This window comes from Cricetulus griseus, chromosome 2, assembly GCF_003668045.3.
Source record: "Cricetulus griseus strain 17A/GY chromosome 2, alternate assembly CriGri-PICRH-1.0, whole genome shotgun sequence".
Classification (NCBI taxonomy): domain Eukaryota; kingdom Metazoa; phylum Chordata; class Mammalia; order Rodentia; family Cricetidae; genus Cricetulus; species Cricetulus griseus.
Window position 1 is genome coordinate 214,406,273 of NC_048595.1, and position 23,596 is coordinate 214,429,868.

The window sequence follows — 23,596 nt, forward strand, 5'->3', positions numbered from 1 at the left end:
GATATGTGCCACCATGTCTAATTCAAAAGCATAGCATCTTTGACAAGGGAGGTTCAGGAGATTCACATTATAATCATGAACAGATTTTAGCATGTGAGAGATCAATATTTACAGTTTTCACTAAAATCAATATGTAAGATTCAAAATATCGTCTACTACAGAGGAGGTCTGTAATCATAGTATATAGGAAACCTGAATCTACCAATAAACACTGTGTGAATTTGATGTTCAGGTTTGGTAGGAAAGTGATTAGTAAATTGATGAGAAAGTTCCTTGTCTACACTTCACCTTCCTTTTGCAATGTCTTTAACATCTCATGACTGTGGTGTGTGTCTTGCCTACTCTATCTTCTTAGGTATCGAATAACAAACTTGCTTCATAATTTGCATAAGCCTTAGACTGCAGAAGAGGCACAAGTCCCACTGATGTATTCTCTCTGACAATTTCCTAATCAAGTCTTGTGCACTAAATGTGAAATGATACCAAGTCTTACATAGAACCATAAACATCATAGTCTTGGGGCCAGAGAGATGCTGCAGGGTTGGAGAGAGCTTACCACTCTTTGCTTTCTTAAATATTTTACATTGTGTATGTGTATATGTGGGTTTATGTGTGTGTGTGTGTGCATGTGTGGGTCAAAGGACAACTTGTTGGACTTGGTTCTCTTTTTTCACCTTGTAGGTCTTATAGCTCAAACTCAGGTTGTCACCTTTTGTAACAAGCATCTTTTACACACTGTTTTATATTGTAATTTTAATATTAATGTATGGTTATGAGAATGAACAAGAAAGGAAAATTTGTAACGTAACAGCAATATATCTGTGTGTGTCAAGTTGACAAGCAGTCAATTAGGCTAGCTAGTTTTATGTCAACTTGACACAAGCTAGAGTCACCAGGAGAATAGAACCTCAATTGAGAAAACGCCTCCATAAGATCAGGATGCAAACAGTCAAGTTTGTGACTGATGGGGGAGGGCACAGTCTATTGTAGGTTGGGCCACCCCTGGGATGGTGGTTTTTATAAGAAAGCAGGCTAAGTGAGCCATGGAGGTAAGCTAATAAGCAGTACACCTTCCTGACTTATGCATGGGTTTCTGCCTCCAGGTTCCTACCCTGTTGAGTTCCTGTTCTGACTTCCTTATATGATGTGGAAGCCTAAGCCAAAGAATCCCCTCCCCAAGTAGCTTTGATCATGGTCTTTATCACAGCAATAGTAATTCTAACTAAGTCACTAATTGAGCAATCTTGCTGGCCAGTTTTTAACATACTGTAATTGTACATATGTTTAAAGCCCAGTGCATGCTGTATATAACATTCAGATCAAGGTAATTAGCATTCCCATCTCTTTATCATTTGTTTGATACAATCACTTAACCCAAGTTAGAAACAAAAAAAATTATCAAATAAAAGAAAATCAGTCTGAATGTTACTTTAAATAGGTAACAAGAAATAGAAAGACCAAGAAACCCAAATGTTGAACATTTGAAAGGATATGAAGTTATCTGCAAAGACAAATCAAGACAGAAGAGCATAGAAAGATAATAAAATGACAATGAAAGTGTACAAGAGAGTATATTCATGCCAATCAGTAAAGCAGCCTATTTTGCAAATATTAACTCTAAGAGAAATAATCTCTAAAATGAATCTGAAGAAATCAAGTACTTTCCTATTCAAGAGATTAGACCTCAGTGGTTTTGCCAATAATTTTATCAGGAACAATAGGACTGGATGAGCTCAGTTTCAGGTGAACAAATATACAGCAGGGGATGGGGGTATAGAAAGTACCCAGATCTTTTTAGATGTCACAGTGAGCCTATCAGAAAGGATATCCCTAGGGCAAATTCTGGTACTCCTAGATTGTGAATATAAGTGAAACTCATTGAATCTGGCGATGCATTTAGTTTGGTAGTTCAGATATTGCTTACCATTGAAAATGTTCAGTTATAGGGTGAAGACATGACATGTCTGGGGAAAGCCAGCATTGCAGCAGATGTTTTATATATGTTACTCATTGTGGCTAAAACATTTCATTATTTGCTTAATTTATCTTACTTTTCAAACACAAAGGTACTAAATTATCATCCGTGAATACTTCTATCAAACATCTGCTGCCCTCAAGAGAAATGAACCTTAGCTTGTAGACAAAGTTAGCATCCAAACATCTTGCTAGCTATCAAACAAAGGCACTTCCCTTACACCAAATTATTGTGTTTAACTGCAGTAGTAAGTCATGTCCAGAACAAAGAAGCCATTGAATACTACTGAGACTAAGGAATGAATAGTTCTGAAGGGATGTGGGAAATATGATCCTGACAATATCAGTGGTCATTTAAAATACCCAAGTAACTGACTATAAGTAGCTTTCATTGCCTCTTGAGGACTTTGGATGTTTCTATTATGTCACTGTTATTTATTTCATGTGTATTCAAGGACTTGATGAGATTGAAGAGACTGAAGAACTGGCATCTATTAGGCATGGATTAACTATTTCCAAGATCAATTTCAAAGCTGAGAAAGAATTAACTCAGCACAGTGTAAAGTGGGATCAGTTAAGCTATGAGAATCACAGAGAGGTATTTGGACAGATTTTTAAAGTGTATTGAAACAGATGACATATACCCATTCATTAAGATAATAGTGAGCGCACAGTGGGAAACATCCTCCTCTTCCAAATGTCATTGAAACCCTGTCATCCTTAAACTTAATTCTCACCAATTAAACCATCCTGATTCTGTGAAATTACACCAGAAATAGAATCTGTGTAGTGTTGGGGAGGTATGCATGTATGGGTTGTATGAAAGTGTGATGTGTGTGGGGATGCCAGAAGACAACCTCAGGTGTTGTCTTAGTTAGGGTTACAATTGCTGTGATGAAACAACATGACTAAAGTAACTTGGAGAGGAAATAGTTTATTCAGCTTATGCTTCTATGTCCCAGTTCATCATCAAAGCAAGTCAGGACAGGAAATCAAACGAGGCAGGAGCCTGGAGCCAAGAGCTGCTGCAGAGGTCATGGAGGAGTGTTGCTTACTGGTTTGCTCATCATGGCTTGATCAGCCTGCTTTCTTACAAAACCTAGGACGACCAGCCCAAGGATGGCACTACCCAAAAGGCACTGGGACCTACACCATTGATCACCAATCAAGAAAATGCTTTACAACTGGATCTTATGGAAGCACTTTCTCAATTGAGCCCCCCTCCTCTCTGACATCTCTAGCTTGTGTCAAGTTGACAGAAAACCAGCCAGTACAGGTGCTGTTCCTCAAATGTGTCAACCATTCTGTTGAGGCAGAGTCTCACTGGCCTGGACCTCACTAAGTAGGTGAGGCCAATTGACCAGCCTGCCCCAGGGATCTAACTGTCTCTACTTCCTTGAAACTGGGATTTGAGATGTCCACTCTCAGCTTTTTGTGGTGTGTCAGAGATCTGAACTCATATCCTAATGCTTGTGTAGCAGGCATTTTACTGACTGAGACATCTCCCAGCTATCTCTATCTCTATCTCTATCTCTATCTCTATCTCTATCTCTATCTCTATCTCTATCTCTATCTCTATCCCTTTCCCTTTCCCTATCCCTATCTTTATCTATATCCATATCCATATCCATATCCATATCTATCTATGTCTATGTCTATCTCTGTCTATTTATACAATTCATTTTATTTTATGTGTATGGTTGCTTTGCCTGCATGCATGTATGTATACCACATGTAGGCCTGATACCTCTGGAGACCAGAAGAAGGCATTGGATCCCTGTAACTAGAGGTTACAAATGGTTGGAGCCACTGTGTGGGTGCTGGGAATTGAACCCAGGTCCTCTGCATAAGCAATATCTCCACCCAACTCATTATAATTTTTAACAAAAATGGTTACCACGGTATTCAAAAATATAGTCCTCGCTGCTAAAAAAAATAAAAATAAAAAAACAGTGTCCTAGTATAGCAACATTATCTGATGTAAATTAACACTAAAACATTATTACATAATGAAGCAGCTTAAAATAAGAAACAAAAATGTACCATAAACTGGGAGTGAACAGTCAACTGATAGGGTAACTTTTTAAATAAAATAATTATGAATGTATACTGTCATTTAAATAATAAGAATCATAAGTGGACATTTATTTGTAACTTGAATATAACCTCACACCTTAAAACATAAATCATGGCTCTATTTTGGTATAGGTTAACATGACATATCTTTAACTTTTGATTCAACTTTTCTGGAAATCATAAAAAATAAGTCCGTATCACTTTGACCAACACAGGGTACTTACATAAATTTGACGGAATGTAGTTTTGTGAGTATTTGCTTTAGCTGTGTTACTTAGACCATTTGCTCCTTTAGCATCTATTTTGGTCATTGTCCTTCCAATTTACTGGCCTGGCTCATCTAATAACCGTGTTCCTCAGTGGTTTTGTCTTAGAAAGTAACTTCCCATACTTCATTAAGTTCTACATCTTCATCAAATTTGAACTCTTTCTTTATAATAGACATGCATTCATTCTAATTATGGGATAGTTGTGTTTTGGGTTAAACTGTATTAGTCAAATATAGCATTGAATCTTTTAGATGAAATGAAAGAGTGGTAGTGACACTGGAGGAGGACTCTGTGAGTACCCACTGAATACACATCTATTATATGTATTATTTTCTTCTTACTCAACCCTATGACATTAAAGATTTTAAAAACAAACATGTAGCAAAAGTGTTTCTTTTAGTTTGAAGGTTAAGGTGGCTACTGAAGGCGTAAAGATTATGAAGTTATCTCAAATTTGCATATGTAATAAGCATTGAAGAAAACTATAAGCCTTCACTAAATTAGGGTGTTCAGCAATTTAAGGCCAATTGGATTTGGTGGTTCATGCTTATAATCCCAGCACTGGGGGGAGGTGGAGGCAGGAGGATCAGATGTTTAAGGTCATCCTTTGCTATATAATAAGTTCAAGAATACCTGGGTTACATGAGACTCTATCTCAAAAACAAAACAAACGGAAACAATATATATATATATATATGTATATATATATATATATATATATATATATACATATATATATATATATATATATATATATATATATTGAAGCCAGAGGTACACTTTGAGTAAGTCTTAAACTGTTATGACTAAGTGAGGGTCTTTCACCCCAAAGACAACTAGAGACTATGTTCAAACTTTTCTGAATTCCAGTTCTGAATTCAGCAATCCAGCTTCAAGCAAAATCATCCAATGCACTCCACCATCTATTAAAATTGAGACATCTGCATCACTGTGTGGAGGGTACCTCCAATGTCTTTCATTCTTTGACTTTGTTGGTATGCATATTGGGCTTCTTAACTGTAAAGTAAAAGCAGATTAGAAGACTGCCACCTGCAGTCCAGAAGCCTTTTTATGCCATTATGCTTATTGAGATGGGAGGGGAGGCAGAGAGGAACTGGAGGGTGGGGAGCAGAAGGTGGGAAAACCATAATCAAGATATGAAAAGTACGTCTATCCATAAAAGGGAAAAATCTACACAGAACTTTGTAGACAGAGCAGCAGACACTGTTAACTGTTTGTTTGAGCACAGGTTCAGTGACTCCTTTCCACAAATTTGACAAGCCATGCCTATTTTGTAAATAGCAGACCAAATTTAAGATAAACCCTGCCTGAAAAATCAAAGCTTGGAAAGGTCATGACAGAAGTAGAAGTGTGTTTCTGGTGGATGTCAGAGGTCTCTGTGCAGATCTTCTGTCTGCTCTAATTAAATTTCAAGCGAAGATATTTCCCTCTCAGGAGGTCTCTGCCTCCTTCAGGAATCAATGGCAGAGGGCCTGAGTCTCAACCTGTCTCCCTCCTGCCTAAAGAAGAACTATGAGGAAAAAGGCATTCCTTGTCTTAGCTCACAAAAGAAATGCCCTTTATGAATACTTACACATATTTAGGTTCTGTTAAAACACTTTGATTTTTCAAAATCATTGCCGTTTGGGATCTTGACTGTTGTGATATGCTTAGCAGTACTTTGTTCAGTTACTTCTAAATTTAGATACTCTCTCCAAATTTTATGAATTTTAATAAATGCTTGCTGAATTATAAAAGCAAACATGGAAGTATGAGATTTTTGATGTGAAATGTCTTTACAATGTTAACATCTGAACTCAAGATTTTAAATAACTTCGTGTTGAATTTAAGTATAAATTACTTAATGTTGTCCCAAACCAGAACCAGCAGACTTGGTTTAAACATAGAAGGGAATACTAAACATCTGACTGTATTTTGTACAAATACAGATGCAACTTAACATAGAACATCTGGTTGCACTGCAGGGTTGCTGCAAGAACTACTTCCTTGCTCCATTTCAAAGAAAATTTCAGTCTATCCTGCTGTAAAGATGATTCACCTAGTAGGTAACATTACCTAGATGTGAGAAAGAAAGATCTAAACCAACTCCTTTAAAAAGAAAGAAAGAAAAGATTAAACCAAATCCTTAATATTCAGCTTGATCTCTACACACTGAGCAATAGTGCCTCAGCCCTCAGTGCCAACATTTCTTAAGAGGTTGTAGTTTCTTCACATGTTGCTGCGGTAGAATGCTGACAGAGTCACTTAGAGGAGAAGGGGTTTATTTGAAATCACAGTTTCAGATTACTGTTCATTATGGCTAGAATCTCAAGGCAGTGGGATTTCAAGCATCTAGTCACATCCACAGTCAAGAAACGGAGTTGACGGAGTCACCACATGGGTGCCTACACTTGTCTCTCTTTCTCCACTCTTATACAGTCCAGGGCTCAGCCCATGAAGTGGTGCCACCCACTTTGGGTAGGTCTCAATTAAATTAATTGAAAACTTAATTAAAACAACCAAGCTCCACAGGCCAGCTTCATCTACACAATCCATCATTAAGACTCTCTTCCCAGATAATTCTTGATTGTGCCAAGTGGACAAATTATTTACACAAGCCTTGCCAAGTACAAAGCCAGTCAAAATGTCAGCATGGACAGGGAAAGGACTCACACAGCCCCACCCTTGGCTGAGAAGCTCTGGTAACTTGTGGTACAGGGACTGTGTGGGTGGCCCTTGCTTCAGTGGACGTTCATGGCAGCAGCACTAACTGGACTTCGTGAACTTTTAAAAAAAAAGGAAATAAAGTTGGGGGGAAACTGAAGGAGACGTGGATGGAGTTGGAAGGGCAAGAGTGGGTGTGTACATGATCAAAATATATCTCATAAGCATGTGAAATCTCAAAGAATAAACTTTAATATACAAAATATTAAAATATAAATTAAAAATTATCCTGTATGTCATTAAAATTCTGAATTGATGGGGGTTATCATATTTGCTAAAAAAATGCGCAAATAAAAATATTTGCAATTCATCTTTGCAATGCTGGTACACTGAAGTGCCTGCAACATGTGGGAGAGAGACTGAAAATTGAACTCTGCCAAGAGCTTGTGTTCAAAGGGCTTGAGTCTTCCCTATAACAAGGAAGTGATGACTGGATGCTGCCCAAGATACCTGAAAAACTACTCAGACACCCACATCCCATCATACCACTCTTTAGTCTTCCAGAGAGCAGATGCATTTGATTATAGAGACCATGAGTGTCTCATGACAGCATTCATGAATAAATTCAATTGTAATTTGATGGGTGCTCATATGGATGATGGTAGAAAAATACTATTTCTGTCTTATTCTGCGATTCTTTTTGTCTAGGACCCACGGATCTCAGCATGAAGAGGCAGCTGGCGACTGGCTCAGGATCCTCTAGCAGTTCAAACTCCAGACCTCAGCTGAGTCCAACAGAAATCAACGCTGTGAGACAGCTTGTCGCGGGGTATCGAGAATCTGCTGCCTTTTTATTGCGTTCTGCAGATGAACTGGAAAATCTCATTTTACAACAGAACTGAGGCCAAGGATGTCATATTCACGGAGTTCTAAATTTGCAGTTTCCACTAATGACACTTGATTTCCCAGCAGAGACACCCCTGGTCTTGCTGCACAATCTTTTAAGGGAAACACTTCCATCATGCCACCTCGTCCTTCATCCAAACGCTGGTGTGTTAAGAAGCTTCAAAGGGACTCTGGCCTTGAAGTACTTGCTGCTCAACTGTGCCCAGCCTGTTGCTTTCTGTTTTAGTGTGTCAACATAAATATCATAAGCAAATTTTTAAAAAGGCTGAATATTCTGAATTCAAGGATAAAAATGAAGAAGCTTGTGGTATGTAAAAAATAGCTCAAGATCCAACTGAAATATTAGTGGAATTTTCTACTGACTCATTGGACCAAAAGCTGAAGTATCTGAAAACAAAAAGCCAAATTTCTTGTTGCTACAGGATATGACAACAATGAAAGGGATCTTGTATTTTAAAAGAAAATGTAATTTTTATAAAAAGAATACTTGTTTTTCATTCAAAATGGTCATTTTTACTTTGGTAACTTTTTCATAGGTCCTAAAAGAAAACTGTTTTTTGAGAATCTACTGTAAGTACCCTTACCACATCCCTTTTGCCTTCTCCTCTTTCCAAATTCTTTCTACAAAAACACCAACACTCAATGCTGGAAAAAACCCTTTGCCTACTTTCTTTAAGCCGTCCCATCAGGAACTACTTCCAAGAGATGCCTGCATTTCTGTACTTATGCCAGTCTCAAAACACCCACGCCACACGGCAGCTTACCACAGCAGTTTTCATCACAGAATTTTCTAAACATTCTAAAAAGACAAAGTGTTGAAAAAACAAAACAAAACCCAGCACAATGTGCTTGCTTTGGAGCTGCTCGCCCCTGGTGGTGCCGCTGTCCCACAAGAGGCCCTCCAGAGCAGCGACTGGATGTAGATGACTGAATGTTATGAGGTTGCAAGTGACAATCTTAAACTTTGCACTCTCGTGTGTACTTTTCATTTCTTTTGGAAAGAGTTTCCAGAAAAGGCTATTATATCTCCTGATATGATTTGTGTAATTTAAAATTTTTTTTGCTAAAATCGAGAACTCTCAGCAGATAGAGCTGTACTTTACAATGAACTTTCCTCATCCTGTCTCCCAAGCTCTGCCCTTCTTTTCTCTAGTTCTAGCTAGTGTTAGACACACTGAGTGGTGTTCTCTGCACTGAAGCAAGCCTATTTTTAAAATATTTAAGAAATTCTTTATTTCATGCTTGTACCATTTTCTTTTCTGTTGTTTAGCTTTGGTTGAATTACGAATTCTTTGTGCATTCTTGAATTTGCCTTATTTTGTGTAAAATCTATGTCATTCAGTTTTTGTAATGAGTTGAAGGCATCAGTGGTGTTCCTTTCATACTTGTTACATATAGTTTTCCAAGTACTGACTGTGATTGTGACCGGGTAATGTGCACTTTTTCTTGTAACTGTGGACATTGCTATGCTTTTTTTCTTCTAGTGTTTCTAGAATTATTGTTCCTTACAGTTACGTAAACAAAAAAACAAAACAAAAAAAAAACAAAAAAAAAGAAATTTTGTGATACTGTTGGTGAATATAATGTGAAAATCTTATTGAAATATGAGTATTTTGGAAATACATAGATGCGCAAACATCTTTTAAAGGTGTGAATTTAGAGTTTGCTTATTTAATGAAAATTTTAAAAAATGAGGGCTGGTATAATTTTCTCTGTTTTTGTTTGGTTTAATAAAAAGATTTCTGTGTTAAAACAATGATTCTGACAACTTGCAATCTTCATTTGTTTTTTGTGGTGCTAAGGGTGTAACTTAGAACTTTGGACTTTCCAGGCAAGTACTCTAACCCTGGGCTCTTCTAGCTGCCTATAAATTTTAGCGCTTAATTTGCGGCAGTTTCTGTTTAAAATATGAAATACAGTATTGTGCCTACATTTGAAAAAATAATATTCAAAATTTTCTTTTCCTAAATATCCCAGACCTGATGCAGTCAGACTAATAAAAACTTAATCCCGAGAAGTGACGGAGACCAGCAGGGTGAGGCTACTACATGATTCTTCAAATCTATTAGAAAGATGGATTTGTTAGCTTTAGTCTTCATTTTCTCAAATATGATCTGACACTCTTAAGCCTTCTTGATGACTGTGTGATTTGGGACTAAGGAAGTGGCTCAGTTTGTAAAGTGTTTGTTCTGAAAGCATGAAGACACGAGTTTAGATCCCTAACACACACATACAAACCCAGATATGACCACAAATGTTAATAATCCCACTTCTGGGTGCACTGGCTACCCAGTCTTGTCAACCAGTGATTTCAAGGTTCAGTTCGAGTTCCTGTCTCAAAAGAATAAGGTGGAAACTAATGAGGAGGATATCCATTGCTGACCTATGAAATCATAGTCAGAAACCAGCCCTCAGGATTGAGTTTGGTATAAACATGAAGCATTCTTCATAATGACCATGGAATGTAGCAGCAAATGCAATGTTGAGCTCTAGTAAGTCTGACTTACTGTCGTTATCACTCCCATGGCTGCTCACATAGGACTCAAATCCAATGTCTTTTGCATGTGTGTGTACGAATAGGACACCACGTTCCTCTCGTTTCCTTCTCGTCCGTGACTTGCACCTGAGGAGCAGCCTGATCTCTCTTATTTGGGCAGGCAAAATGATTCAACAGATAATCTGATGAACTGAGTTTGATCCCCAGAACATACAGAGTAAAAGGAGAGAGCCTATGGAGGTCCCTTGATTTCCACATGTGCTGTACACACACACACAAACATACATACACACACACACACACAGAGAGAGAGAGAGAGAGAGAGAGAGAGTGAGAGAGAGAGAGTATTACTTGAACATTCTTAATGAGAAAACAAACCTTGAAATAGCTACAATGAACATACAAGCCTGAGAAGTCATGGGTAGAGCAAGCATCAGACCCAGTAATGGCCAGCATGTACTGGGTTAATACACAAAGAAACCCATCTCATGTCCTGTACTTATCACAGTGACCTTGGTTGAAGCATTAATCCAATTACTCTTTATCAATAAAAATTCAGGAGTCAGATACTGGAGTAAGAACCTGAAGTATCAAAGAAGCAGAGAAGCCACCAGTTCTCTGCTGCCTGATCCATTCATTTCTCCAAAAGGGCCTAGACCACTCTTGGGCCCACCTTATTACTTCCTTTCCTGTCTGTCCTCAGTCCTCTAAAACCTCTGTGGTTAATTTTGGTCCGCTGGTGGCTAGCTCGATCCCCTGACTCCAAGCAAGCTTTGTCAGAACAGGATCAAAATATCACAGAACACTTGGGGGCTTGACACAGTCCATCCCCATTTTATATGTAGTCTAAAATGGCATAGTCTTGCCATGAGCCCATTAGAATTGAAGCCAGCATTTGACCCAGGATGGCCCTCTCTGGGTGGCTGTGCTGTCCCTGCTACTGCCAAGTACTAAATAATTCCATTTTGCGCTACACCTTAGAATCAGGTGCCATATTAAACTTTAGCAGTTTTATTCTTATAGATAAATTATAGTTACCTGTTAAGTGATTTGATGAAACACTTCTATGATTATTGAATTTCCTTTAAGTGATGACCTCTATGAATATAAAAAGCTGCAGCAAAGCCTATCACTGATGGTGGGAGAGATGACTCAAACATTAAGAGCACTAATTTTTTGTTCTTCTAGAAGACATAGGTTCTAGTCCTAGCACTCACATTGCAGCTAATAACCATCTGTTATCCCAGTTCCAGGGGATCTGGTGGCCTCTTTTAACCTCTGTGGGCATCAGGCATGCACCTGATACCAAACATGCAATGAGGCAAATAAACAAACAACAACAAAGCACTTATGCACATAAAACTAAAAAAAAAAAAATTGAAAGAAAAATTGACCACTGGTGGCAATCAAATACATGTAACATGACAGGATGAAGTTCCAAAATAAGTGTAGTTTTTTTCTCTCTATTTTTTTTTCCTTGTTTGTTTGTATTTTGGACATAATCCTACCTTCATCTTGTAATCCTCATCCTGAGTGCTGAAATGACAGATGTGTCATTTCAGCCTGGCCCTAATTTGTATGTTGAATCTTATAAGAAACTAAAGGGACCACCCATGCGAACCCACAAAGGGAAGCCTTTTTATGACTCCTGACACCATAGATGCAGATAGCATTTAAAGATGAATATTTGCCACAATGTTTTCCAACTTTATAGGACCTGTGTTTCAAGTTTAGTTTACATTGAGAACCCCTGAAAATAAAGCAACTAGACAATAACACATTATCCATCTTTTCCAACATTTGGGGGAGGTAAAATTTGGTCAAGAATTAAGCACACGCTAACCTATGGAATGTCACCATATTGATACCAGCTCTCTTTAAAATTTGGACCTCTGTTTTCTCCAAGGGACATGGGAAACTCCACTTCCTTCCCACTCCAGTTTCTGATTTTTTTCTTTTAAGTTTTTGACCTACTTTTCCCCATGAGACGGAGTCTCATGTGGCCCTGGCTGCTCTCAAACTCACTATCTAACTGAGAATGACCCTAAATGTTTTGTCCTCCCGCTTCCACCTCCCATGTGCCAGGATTATAGGTATGCTCGAAAACACCCAGTACATACTGTGCCAGGAACTGAACCTAGGGTGGTGCTTGCACGCTGGGCAAGCCTTTCACCATTCAAAATGTAATAATATGCCACGAGGGGGACCTTGGAAGGGTACCATATGGGTGAAGGACAAATACACCATCAGGCAGAACTTACATGGGAAGGAAGTTTTACTGGGGAAGGGAAGGGAGTCGGGGAAGGAAGAGAGAAAGGAAAGAGAGAAGAGAGAGACAGAGAAGACACAGAGATCCAGATGGAGATCTCTCTGCCTCCACAGAGAAATGGTAGAGAGAGCAGGAGTAGGCGGAGCTTGTTTCTTAAAGGGACCTTTGCACCTGCATACAGAGCCAGCGTGCTGCATGTGAAGAGAGCAGGGATGTGCACTCTGCAAGGTCCCCAAGAGGCAGAGCCAGGTGTGTCTGGTACAACCGTTGATCTCTGGTCCAAGTTTTACAGACCATCTGCATTCTTTTTTTTGTTTGTTTGTTTTTTCAGACAGGGTTTCTCTGTGTAACTTTGGAGCCTATCCTGGCACTCACATAGATCTGCCTGCCTCTGCCTCCCGACTGCTGGGATTAAAGGCGTGTGCCACCAATGCTCGGCCCATCTACATCTTTTGTTTTTGTTTGTTGGTTTGTTTGGGTTTTTTTTCTTTCAGATTTATTTTTATTTGAATTAGAAACAAGATTGTTTTACATGACAATTCCAATTCCCTTCTCCCTCACATCCTCATCTACTACTCCCCAACACTAAAACCTTACCTATCACATATCCTTTCTGCTCCCCCTGGATGGTGAAGCCTTCCATAGGGGGTCATCAGAGTCTATCATATCTTTTGGGATAGGGCCTAGGCCCAACCCAGTGTGTCTAGGCTCAGGGAGTATTCCTCTATGTGGAATGGGCTCTCAAAGTCCACACCTATGCTAGGGTTAAGTCCCGAACTACTACAAGAGGCCCTGTAGATTTCCTAGGTTCCCTCAATGAAATCCATGTTCCTGGGGTCTGGATCAGTCCCATGCTGGTATCCCAGCTATCAGTTTGGGGAGCAAGAGTTCCCCGATGTTCAGGTCAGTTGTTTCTGTGGGTTTCACCAGCCTTTGCTCTTCACTCATCCTTCTCTGCATCTGGATTCCAGTTCAGTTCAGTGATAAGTTGTGGGTGTTTGTTGGCTTCTACTTCCACCAGCTGCTGGATGAGGGCTATCGGGTAGCATATAAGTCAGTTATCAATCTCATTATCAGGGGAGGGCATTTAAGGTAGCCTCTCCTCTGTTGCTTAGTTGTTAGCTGGTGTCATCTTTGCATCTACATCTTTTGATTGATGGTTCTGTCTACATTCTTGAAACCAGAATCAGAACAGGTCAGAAATTCTTTAAACTTCTGAACTTCACTCCCCTTGCCAAAATGTTTATTGATTTTTCTGGGTATACTATGTACACCTGGGCAATACAAGATATTTTGTTTACATTGAGGTCAGATAATTAGCAATCTTAATTCAACATACAAATTTAATTCTGTCATCTGACAAGTAACAAAACTTCTATGAGCTCTCATTAGGGTGTCGCCTTCTCTAGGGGCCCATCATTCTCCCTCTGTTAAATACCTCTCAGGACCCATTTTATTTGTTACTTGATCACATTAGGCCAGTGGGATACATGAGATTCCAAAGCTCATTTAAATCCTTAAGCAATCCAACTTCAATCATAGGACTTCTTATAATAAGTACCAGTGACGTCCAATTACTTTGAACAATTAAAGAACATTTAATGTTTGATGGGATTAAAGCTAGTGCTTTGGCCATAAAGCATCTACAGAATTTGGGACAGTCATTGGTGCTTAAAACTTTAAGTTCTTTGCTCTGGATCCATTGTGTCTGGCTCCTCTATAAAAAGTGTATTTCTCCTAATTTATTATTTTCCCTTTTTTGAAGACTAGCAACAAAAAGGTAATACCAACATTACTATCTTCTTAATGAGAAAAATATATAAAGCATACAATGTGAAGAATAAATATTATTGCTTAAAGAATGGGATTAGCACAAGTTTTATTCCTGAAAAAAATCTTGAATTCTTATACTTTTTGTTTGTACTGCAGTGGTTAGAACAAGCTGTCAAGAGAAATGCCTTCTCTTTTCTCATTGTACTCTTGCAGCCACAGCCAGTCCCTAGGGGAGGGCACGCTGCAGCATTTACCTCAGTTCCTTTGATCTAGAAAATTCAGAGGTCTGCCATGAAACTAGTTCTGTGAGCTACGTGGGTCACTTAACTCATTTGCATTTTAATCTGTTTAACAATTTAATATTCATATATTTACTATATTCTGGATATTTAATTCTGATATAGAAAAGTTACTTTTCCTGTCTAGTAGAAGTCCACTTCTACTAGAAGAGAGATCCAGAAACTTAGATACTGTTGATACAAAACTCAAAGTACCAATTGTACATGCAATGACAGATTAGGGCCCAGCCAGGGTAAAATTGTGTCTTGAAGATCTGGGATGATGGCAGAAGAGAACAGGGTCACAAAGACTGGGTCTGTACAGAATACCTAGCAGCCACTTCAAGTGTCATTTGAAAGGACAAGAGAAGCCAGGAAGATGTATCTATGGAGGATACTACAGGAAAAAATAGCTTGAGAAATCCAGAGAAAGTGAGGAATGATACCTTGTGTATCATAACTCCAGAAGAGTAGCAGGGGAAGTCCAGAGAAAGGGTGGGGCAGTACCATGTGCATCATAACTCCAACAGTTGGTCATAGTATGTATGGAAGGGTACCATGTGCATTATAACTCCAGCAGAGTAGCAGAAAAAGTAGGGGATGGTACGTTATGAATCACAGCTCCAGAAGATTGTTAGAGGACAGGGCTAAAGTATGACAAGAGAGTACTGAAGACAAGATTTCAGGTAGAAGCAAGGCTTAAAAGGATCAACAGAGCTGAGCTGTGTGTGTAAAACACAGATATATTTTAAACTGTATAGTGGTGAAAGCAGCTTGGCTCCCTATGGTCTGTCAGCACGATGCATCAGAGGGGACTCTTAGTTGAATCCTGAGACCTCCTTTCCATCACCAGAAGTAAGTGCTAACTCAGACGGAAAGATCAGTGGGCTTTGCACAGTACAAAGACAGGGCTTGCTTCTTTCTGACATCCAGATGCATATGTGCCATTGACAAGTAAGAGCTGGGTCTAGAGAGATGGCTTCTGGTTAAGAGCCTGTACTTCTCTTTCAGAGGACCTGAGTCCAGTTCCCAGCACACACAAGGAGGCTTACAACCATATCTTCACGTTCTGGGATCTAATGCTGCCTTCTCACCTCTGAAGGCACTGGACATATGTGGAGCCCATAAACTAATACAGACATATAACACATGTAATACAATAAGGATAATAATATTTCTTAATGAGAGCCAAGAAAAGTAAGAGAATGTTAAAAACTAACATAATTTTCCTTCAAGAAATAGATTCTGGGAAACACAGGCATGTCAAAAGAAATCTCAAAAACAAATCAAAACAACAAAAGCCCACTATGAATTTCCTAGTTTTAAGAAAGGAAGGATAAAAGATGAGCTGACTGAGAAAAATTACAAACAATCCTTCAAGAATCTAAAGTCTTTCCTGTCCTTGCTGTGATGATCTAGAAGGAAAAGCCTTGTTAGAGCCTGCCATCTTCTGCATTCTCCAAAGCCAGGCAGATGATGACAGCCAAGGCAAAATTCCTCCAATCTTAAACACAGACTCCACAGAGCATTGAGGCCCTCCTCTTTCTCCTTCTGCAAGGACTCACCTCCAACCATTGGCCAACATGCACATGATCTGCTTCTCTTTCATAACCTTTGACGGACATTCATTAGATGTATATAAGAACAGGGTTCAGTGTTATGTTTCTGTAGCTGCATACAGCATAACTGATCAAATCCCTTTACCCACCCTATACTCTTGCCAACAGCTATTAATAGTTCACAGTCATGTAAACCTCTTTCAGTTTTTTGCATGCTAGAGAGAATGTATGGCACTTTTATTTCTGTGACTCGTTTATTTCAATTAAATTCACATTCCCCAGTTCCATCCATTTCCCTACAACTAATGGGATTTCATTAACACAGAATGATACCTCATTGTATGCACACACCATCAGCTTGTTATCTGGGACCCAGACCAATTACATTTTAACTATTGTGAATAGTACTGTAATAAACATGAATATACAGGTATCTTTGGTGTGCTAATTTAACTGTATTTCAATATATACTCAAAAGTAGGCTAGCTGGATCACAAGGGGGTTCTATTTTAATCTTTAAGGAACTTCTTAACCATTTCATAGTGGTTGCATAAATTTACATTCCTCCAACAGCACACAGGTACCTCTCTTCACACCTTCACTAACATTTGTTTTGTTTCGTTTGATGGACGACAGTCACTCTAACTGGAATGCTAAGGTATCTCTCTTTTTTTTTACATTATTTTGATAGATAATGACATTTAAAAAATTTTGCAATGTTTTGATTGTTTCCTGATTGCTTATTTTCTCTTTAAATTTTGAACAGGCTGCCACTTAGGAGATTAGGAGAAATGAAGAGCTAGTCACACTAAGTCAAAAGCATGGTGGCACATCATTGTAATTTTAGCACTGGGGAGACCAAGGTGAGAGTATCACAATTTGGAGGGCAACCTGTACTATAGTAAGACTGTCTCAAAACAGCCACAAAACTCAAAGTTTCTAAGAAACTAGCTAGAGATTTGGATCTCAATAAGTCTGAAAATCCATTGTTCACTACTAAATAAAAAATGCTTCCCTAACTCCGTCAAAGGAGTTCTTCAGCTCTGTTCACTGTAACATCTTACACAAAAGCAACCAGAGCCATCTGATTTGATGTCAGTGGGAGCAACACCAACAAGGCCCTACTCTTTGCTCTCCAGCAAAACACCAAGAAAGTAAATGCAAACACTCTGACTCAGTAGTTTCTCTTCTGGGCTATGCAAGGGCAAGCCACATGTTTGGCAATGAGCCTGTAACCTCATAACATGTGTTCCTGGTTTGTACTATTTAGTGGTCAAATGGAGTTCCTCATCCACTCTATTTCTGTCACAAGATGTAACAATGGAGTGTGTGGTGTGCCCCATGTGGTCTATGAATCTATAAAGTTTAAATCAACAAGTAGACAGGATCTCTCAGCAAGCCTATGGTGTTATCTAAAGTAGATTTTGTTCCCAAGCAGGCCTGTGGGGTACTCTTGACTGGGATTCCTTAGACAGCAAGACCACCTTGACTGTGGGTGGGCTGGACTTTTGGAGTGAACAAAGCCAGGAATCTGAGCTTAGCACTCATCTCCTGCTTCCTGACTTTGGAGATAATGTGACTAGCCACCCAAGTCACTTCCACCATGACTTGCAGCTAAGAGGGACTGTATCCTCAAACTGTGAGGCAGAAGATGTTGATTTTGTTCAGGGTATTTTATCACAGCAACAGAAAAAGAAATGAGTACAGGAAGCAGAGCAGTGCTGAACCTTATACCAGCAGGAATTTGACTTCGCTTTGGTACCAAACCTTGAACAATTATTCTCCTTCTAGTCATTAGTATGCAGCTTGCCCATAGATATTGCAAACGGCAAAGGTCAAATTATAATTTTTACATAAGATCTTTGGACTAACAAGTCATCCTCCTGGCTGGTGCTTTCAAAACCAGGCATATATAGGATTTCTTTCTCAAATGAAAATTTCCCTGCCAAATTTAATTAGTGTGTCCTTTTTTTTCCTCAAAGCGAATTATATGAAGAGAATCTGTCTATATTCTCAGCAGCTAGGTTGGGTTTGCTGCTGTTTAGCCCTCAGGCCAAGAACTTTTAGTAACTCATCCTTCATCTCAGAACCCAGAATTGGGGGTGGCAGGGAAAGCTCAGCCATGGAGGAGGGGACAGGGTTGTTTCTCAGATCCTTTGTCCCAGGTGGGTGAGTCTGAAATCCATAAGGAAAAGAGCTACAGCTGAAAGTGGGCAAGACCTTTGTAAGATAGGCTATGCACAAGGGCACCAGATTCAATGGCCTGTCCTGCCAGCCTGCAGTATGCTCTTCTCATTAATCTTAACACTGACTGGTACAGTGACAGAAAAGGCCAACTCTGCTGACATTTTCAAGGAAGCCTAAACACACAGACAGTGCTGGATGCTGGGGAAGCAGAGCCCAGCTCATCTTGGAAAGCCAATATGACTCTCTTTCATCTTCTGCTTTGCCATCCAGTCAAACACCTTCGCATTCCTCCCTGAATATCAAGCAGGCTACAAGGGGCTGAGGACATGTTGGTATACATAGCATGTAAGCACAGCTCATCATATTCATGTTTAAAGAAATGCAAGTTTTAATGCACAATTTTGAGATCACTGTGGTTAGAAGCAGAGTCGCCCTCATCCATCTATTTAAGCTATGCATACAAATGATGGAGTTATTTTAGTTGTTTGATGCAACTCAGGCTCAGAATCCCAGCACTTGTACTTGTTTAACTCAAGACAAGAAATAGTCTCTTCCAAACCTAAGCCCTGTTTCTTTTTTCCCTCATGAAAATTTTGGGTTTTATTACATACAGTCTTCAAATGACCAGTAAAGACGGTATATTTACACTATAGAGGCAATGCTTTGATAAATGTCTATATTATGAAATGGCTGAAATTTACCAAATTTACCAAATTCACCTTATTTTTTCTCTACACAGAAAAAAAACCCTGAAAACCAATCAACTCTCATAATACATCCTCATGAATTTTTAAATTTTGAGTTGTGAGGTAAGTATATAAGGTGTTAGAGATCATGTCATATTTTCAAACCAAGCACGTTTTAGTGATGTTTGTCCCCGACCTCCCCAAATCCCTGCTATTCCATCACACTGTAACCCCTCCCCCAGTTCTTTTGTATTCTTTCCTGCTGAATGCATCCTTTGACCACCCCCATCCTTTCCTGTCATCTGCTACTGCCTTCTCTTGGTCTCCTTTACCCTCACTTGCATATGCTTATACGTAAACCTGCAGACATTATATACTAGGATCTGCATGTGAGGCAGAATGTGTGTGTTTTGTCTTTCTGAGTTGTCCTGTTATTTCACACTGATTTTCCATTAGTGGTTCCTTGGTCTTACAACATACTATCTGCTATTTTAACTGACTGCAGTACCAAGCTTCTGACATATGAGTAACATAGGAGGCATTTAAACCAGACTATCGTGTAGTTCCCCCTTCCTTTGCCTGTAGGTCTGAGGTTGTTTTTTTTTTTTTTTCCTTTTCATAATAAAAATTCATTAAAAAAGTTGTTCAACCAGAATGTATTAAACGCCTCTAAACTGCTGAACCCTCTGGTGCTCTGAGATCAGAGGTAGGAGATTTAGATAAAGTGCAAACGTGTGCTTGGGGAAGATGTGGGATTCACTGGGGAGTATGCTGGCATCAGACCCTGTGGTCACAGCCACTGGGCTAGATCCGTTTGACCATGTGTAAAATGAGAATAAGATCTTTCTCAAACAGAAACGTGGCAGTCAGTGTGAAAACAGAGGCTCTGAAATGCACAGAGCAGAATGCAGAGCCCGCAAGGCTACTCTTTGACATTTCTTCTTGACTCTCTCAATAGATTTCATTTTCGAAAACAACAGTTCCTCCCAGACATAGATAACCAAGTGGAGGTTAGAAACACAAGAGCTTGATCCAATATTTGAGGGGAGAGGTAGTGTGCTACCCAGTCCTGTCCTTCTAAGCAGTAGAAAAACATTCACAGTGGGGGATGAGGCTCAGAGGGAAGAGAGCTTGCCTAGTGGGCACAGGGCCCTCCTGTGGAGCCAGAATCAGATGAACTTGGCACATTGCTTATAGCTGTAATCCCAGAACTCAGTTAATATGGCAGGAAGATCAGAAATTCAAGGTCATTTTTAGCTACATAGAGAGGTCAAGGCCAACTGCAGCACATGCGACCATATTAAAATCCCATCCCAGATAGCCTCATGCGATTCCTACTGGGACTCCATGACCCCCCCCCCGCCACACACACACACACACACACACACACACACACACGAGCTGCAAAACATTTAAACCTTGATCCATATTTAATTTTTTAACTCATTTGCTTACTTAGCTTATATGTAGACATTTGACAATTGAATTAGAGTGATATTTAAAAATATATATATTTCAAATTTTCCATTCATATTTGTATCCTATGTATTTAGTTCTATTTTCAATTTTAAAAGCTGTCCAGAAGAGTACTGAGCCCACATCCTTACTGGATATGACAGGCATCAATTCACCTGTGAGGGCCTCCACCCTTCCTGCTTTGCCACTGGATGGGCTCCATGTCCCCTCTAGTCTTTTGCTTGATCAGTCCCTAGCCTGGCCCAATATTTCATAGAGAAATATTGCCAGTACTAACTCTTATGATGTTCTGTGACCCGAAGGCTTTGTGTATGCTGGTTTTCAGCCCTGTCTGGAAACAAAGGTCCATGTGTTGCTACTGTTCCAACAGTGTGTCTGAGGGAACTGAGGCAGTGTGATAACGCGTCAGCATTTTTTGAGCATCTCACACACTCTCCACTATAAGGTCTCGGTTTTTACATCTTCCTGGTGATATGAAGGAAGTAATGTCATCTTCATTTAACACAGGAGAGCACAAAAACTGGAAAAAATAGAAAAAGTAGCATTGGCAGCAATGCCAACTTTACTAAAAGTAAAGTTGACTGACTTAGCTCTCTAACTTCCCACACCAATGAACCAATGTAAGATTTACAGCAAGCCATGCTTTATGATCAGAAAATAAAACCAGCTCAACATGAACATACATGTACCTGCCAGGTTCCCAGTACATTTTGTCTAATTCTGAAAGCCATTCTATGGGTTCTCCAATGACACAGAATTGCTTTTCTTCCTCACATTCCTAACAACCCTGCTGTGGTTCTCAGGAAATATGAGCTGAAGGGGTTTTGACTACTTTTAAATTTTACTTCCTACATTGGACGTTGGACACAAGGGCAGAAGAAGAAAAATGAGAATGCCATTTTCAATGTGAGGATTTTTCCTCTTTCTCCTGTGATTGACAGCATCTCCTGCTTCTCCAGACACAGAAGCTATGCTGTCAGTCACAGAAGGCACAGAGATGAACTCCAACCCCCCCCCAAGTGAGACAACCCCTCCCTCCAGGAACTATTTGCCTCCTCCCATCCCTCTGACACTACTTGCTGTGTTTCCCTCAAGTGGCCAGCTGACCAGGTAGGGCAATGGAAGATGTCTCCACAGTGGCCAGCTTGACTACAGAGAGAACTAAGGGAGCCCAGGACACACCTTTACACTCATCCATGTCTCTCTGATACCACACAACACTTTTCACAAACTTATCTTCCTGTATTCACTGACCAAAATTAAGGCCCTGTAATGACATTTTCACTTGGTCATGCTTATTCCTCTCTACTCTCTCCTGCCTCCTCCCTTTATTATGAATAATCCCTGCCATGTCCTGAAATAGTCTTCCTTTTACATGCACATCATATACATGTATTTATATGTAAATACAAATGTTTGCATGTATATTCTCAGTTCTACTTACGAGAGAAAATGTGAGGTTGATCTTCCTGAGTCTGTTGTCCTAATCAATCATGTTGTCCTAATCAATCATGATCTCCAGTTCCATCCATTTTCCTATAAATGTCACAATTTCATTTGTGGAAGAATAAAATTCCATGGTGTGCATGGAACTGATCCAGACCCCCTGAATGTGGGTGTCAGTGAGGAGGCCTCAGAAATCTATAGGGCATCTTGTAGTAGATCAGTACTTATCCCTAGCATAGGAATGGACTTTGGAAACCCATTTCACATAGAGGGATACTCCCTCAGCCTAGACACATGGGGGAAGGCCTAGGCCCTATTTCAAAGGATATGACAGACTCTGAAGACCCCCCTTTGGAAGACCTCACCCTCCCTGGGGAGCAGAAACGTTATGGGATACGTAGGGTTAGTGGAGGGCAGGGGAGGTGGGGAGGGAGAGGGAACTGGGATTGACATGTAAAAAAAAAATCTTGTTTCTAATTTAAATAAAAATGGAGGAAAAAAACAAAAAGCATATTTACAGCATATAGAGAGACATCCCACAGTGGGGGTGGACCTTTCTTTCTTTCTTTCTTTCTTTCTTTCTTTCTTTCTTTCTTTCTTTCTTTCTTTCTTTCTCTTTCTTTCTTTCTTTCTTTCTTTCTTTCTTTCTCTTTCTTTCTTTCTTTCTTTCTTTTTTCCTTTCTTTCTTTCTTTCTTTCTTTCTCCCTTTCTCTTTCTTTCCTTCTTCCTTTCTTTCTTCAAAAAAAAAAAAAAAAAAAAGAAATAGAAAAATTCCATGGTGTGCACAGAGTACCTCCTCCTTTTCCATTGTCTGTTGAAGGGCACCCAGGCTGGTTCTCTTACTGACTGCTTGAACAGCACTACAGTAAGCGTGGGTGGGTGTGCAGGTGATTCTAGCCTTCTCTCCACTTGGATTCTCACACACGGTTCTCACTCTGGGCAGTAAGGCTCAAAGAGTGACAGTTGAATGAAGCTGCATGATAGTGGTCAGGTCTACACTTTTGGATGTTGTCATTCCTGCCTCAAAATCTGGAAGGGGCAGGAGCAAGAGTGAGTGGGCAATGGGGCCTGACAGTGCAGTTGGGCCACCATGACACAGTGTGCCACTGGTGAACTCTCCCAGATGATTTTCTTACACAACTCAATATTTTGAGCACTTCTAACCTGGACCATAGCAAAGGCAAAGATGGGTCACAAATGGGCATGTCTGAGGGAAAGGATAGTGGCAGCCTGACACCCTGGGATGGAGTTGTACAGAAGCTCTCAGCCCAGCCCGTGTCTTTTCACTTCCTCACCCATCTCACTCCACAGAGCTTCCATCCTTTCCCATAGAGCTTGGCTGTCGCAGAAGGACCATCCCAAGCCTCTGCTTTACAATAAGAAACAACTAGTGGCTTGGCAGTGTCTTCCAACAGGCTCGCAACATATTCCCTGGCAGAACCGTAAAAATCACTCAGTGTTTCACTGCTCATTAATGGCAGCAGCTGATGACATTTTAGTCACAACATCCTTTAGTTACCCGAGACTTCTAGTAAC

At 39.8% G+C, this 23,596-nt stretch overlaps 1 protein-coding gene across 7 annotated transcripts in view; it reads left to right on the forward strand.

Moving 5' to 3' along the window:
- The window catches only part of LOC100770406 (nucleolar protein 4), a 340,437-nt gene extending 330,856 nt beyond the window's left edge, over positions 1-9,581 (forward strand). For all 7 annotated transcript variants that reach the window (XM_035440258.1, XM_035440261.1, XM_035440260.1 and 4 more), the window contains one exon: positions 7,692-9,581. In XM_035440258.1, coding sequence (XP_035296149.1) covers positions 7,692-7,885 — 194 coding nt within the window. In that variant the 3' untranslated portion in view covers positions 7,886-9,581. The remainder of the gene's footprint in view (positions 1-7,691) is intronic.
- The last annotated feature ends 14,015 nt before the right edge of the window (positions 9,582-23,596 follow it).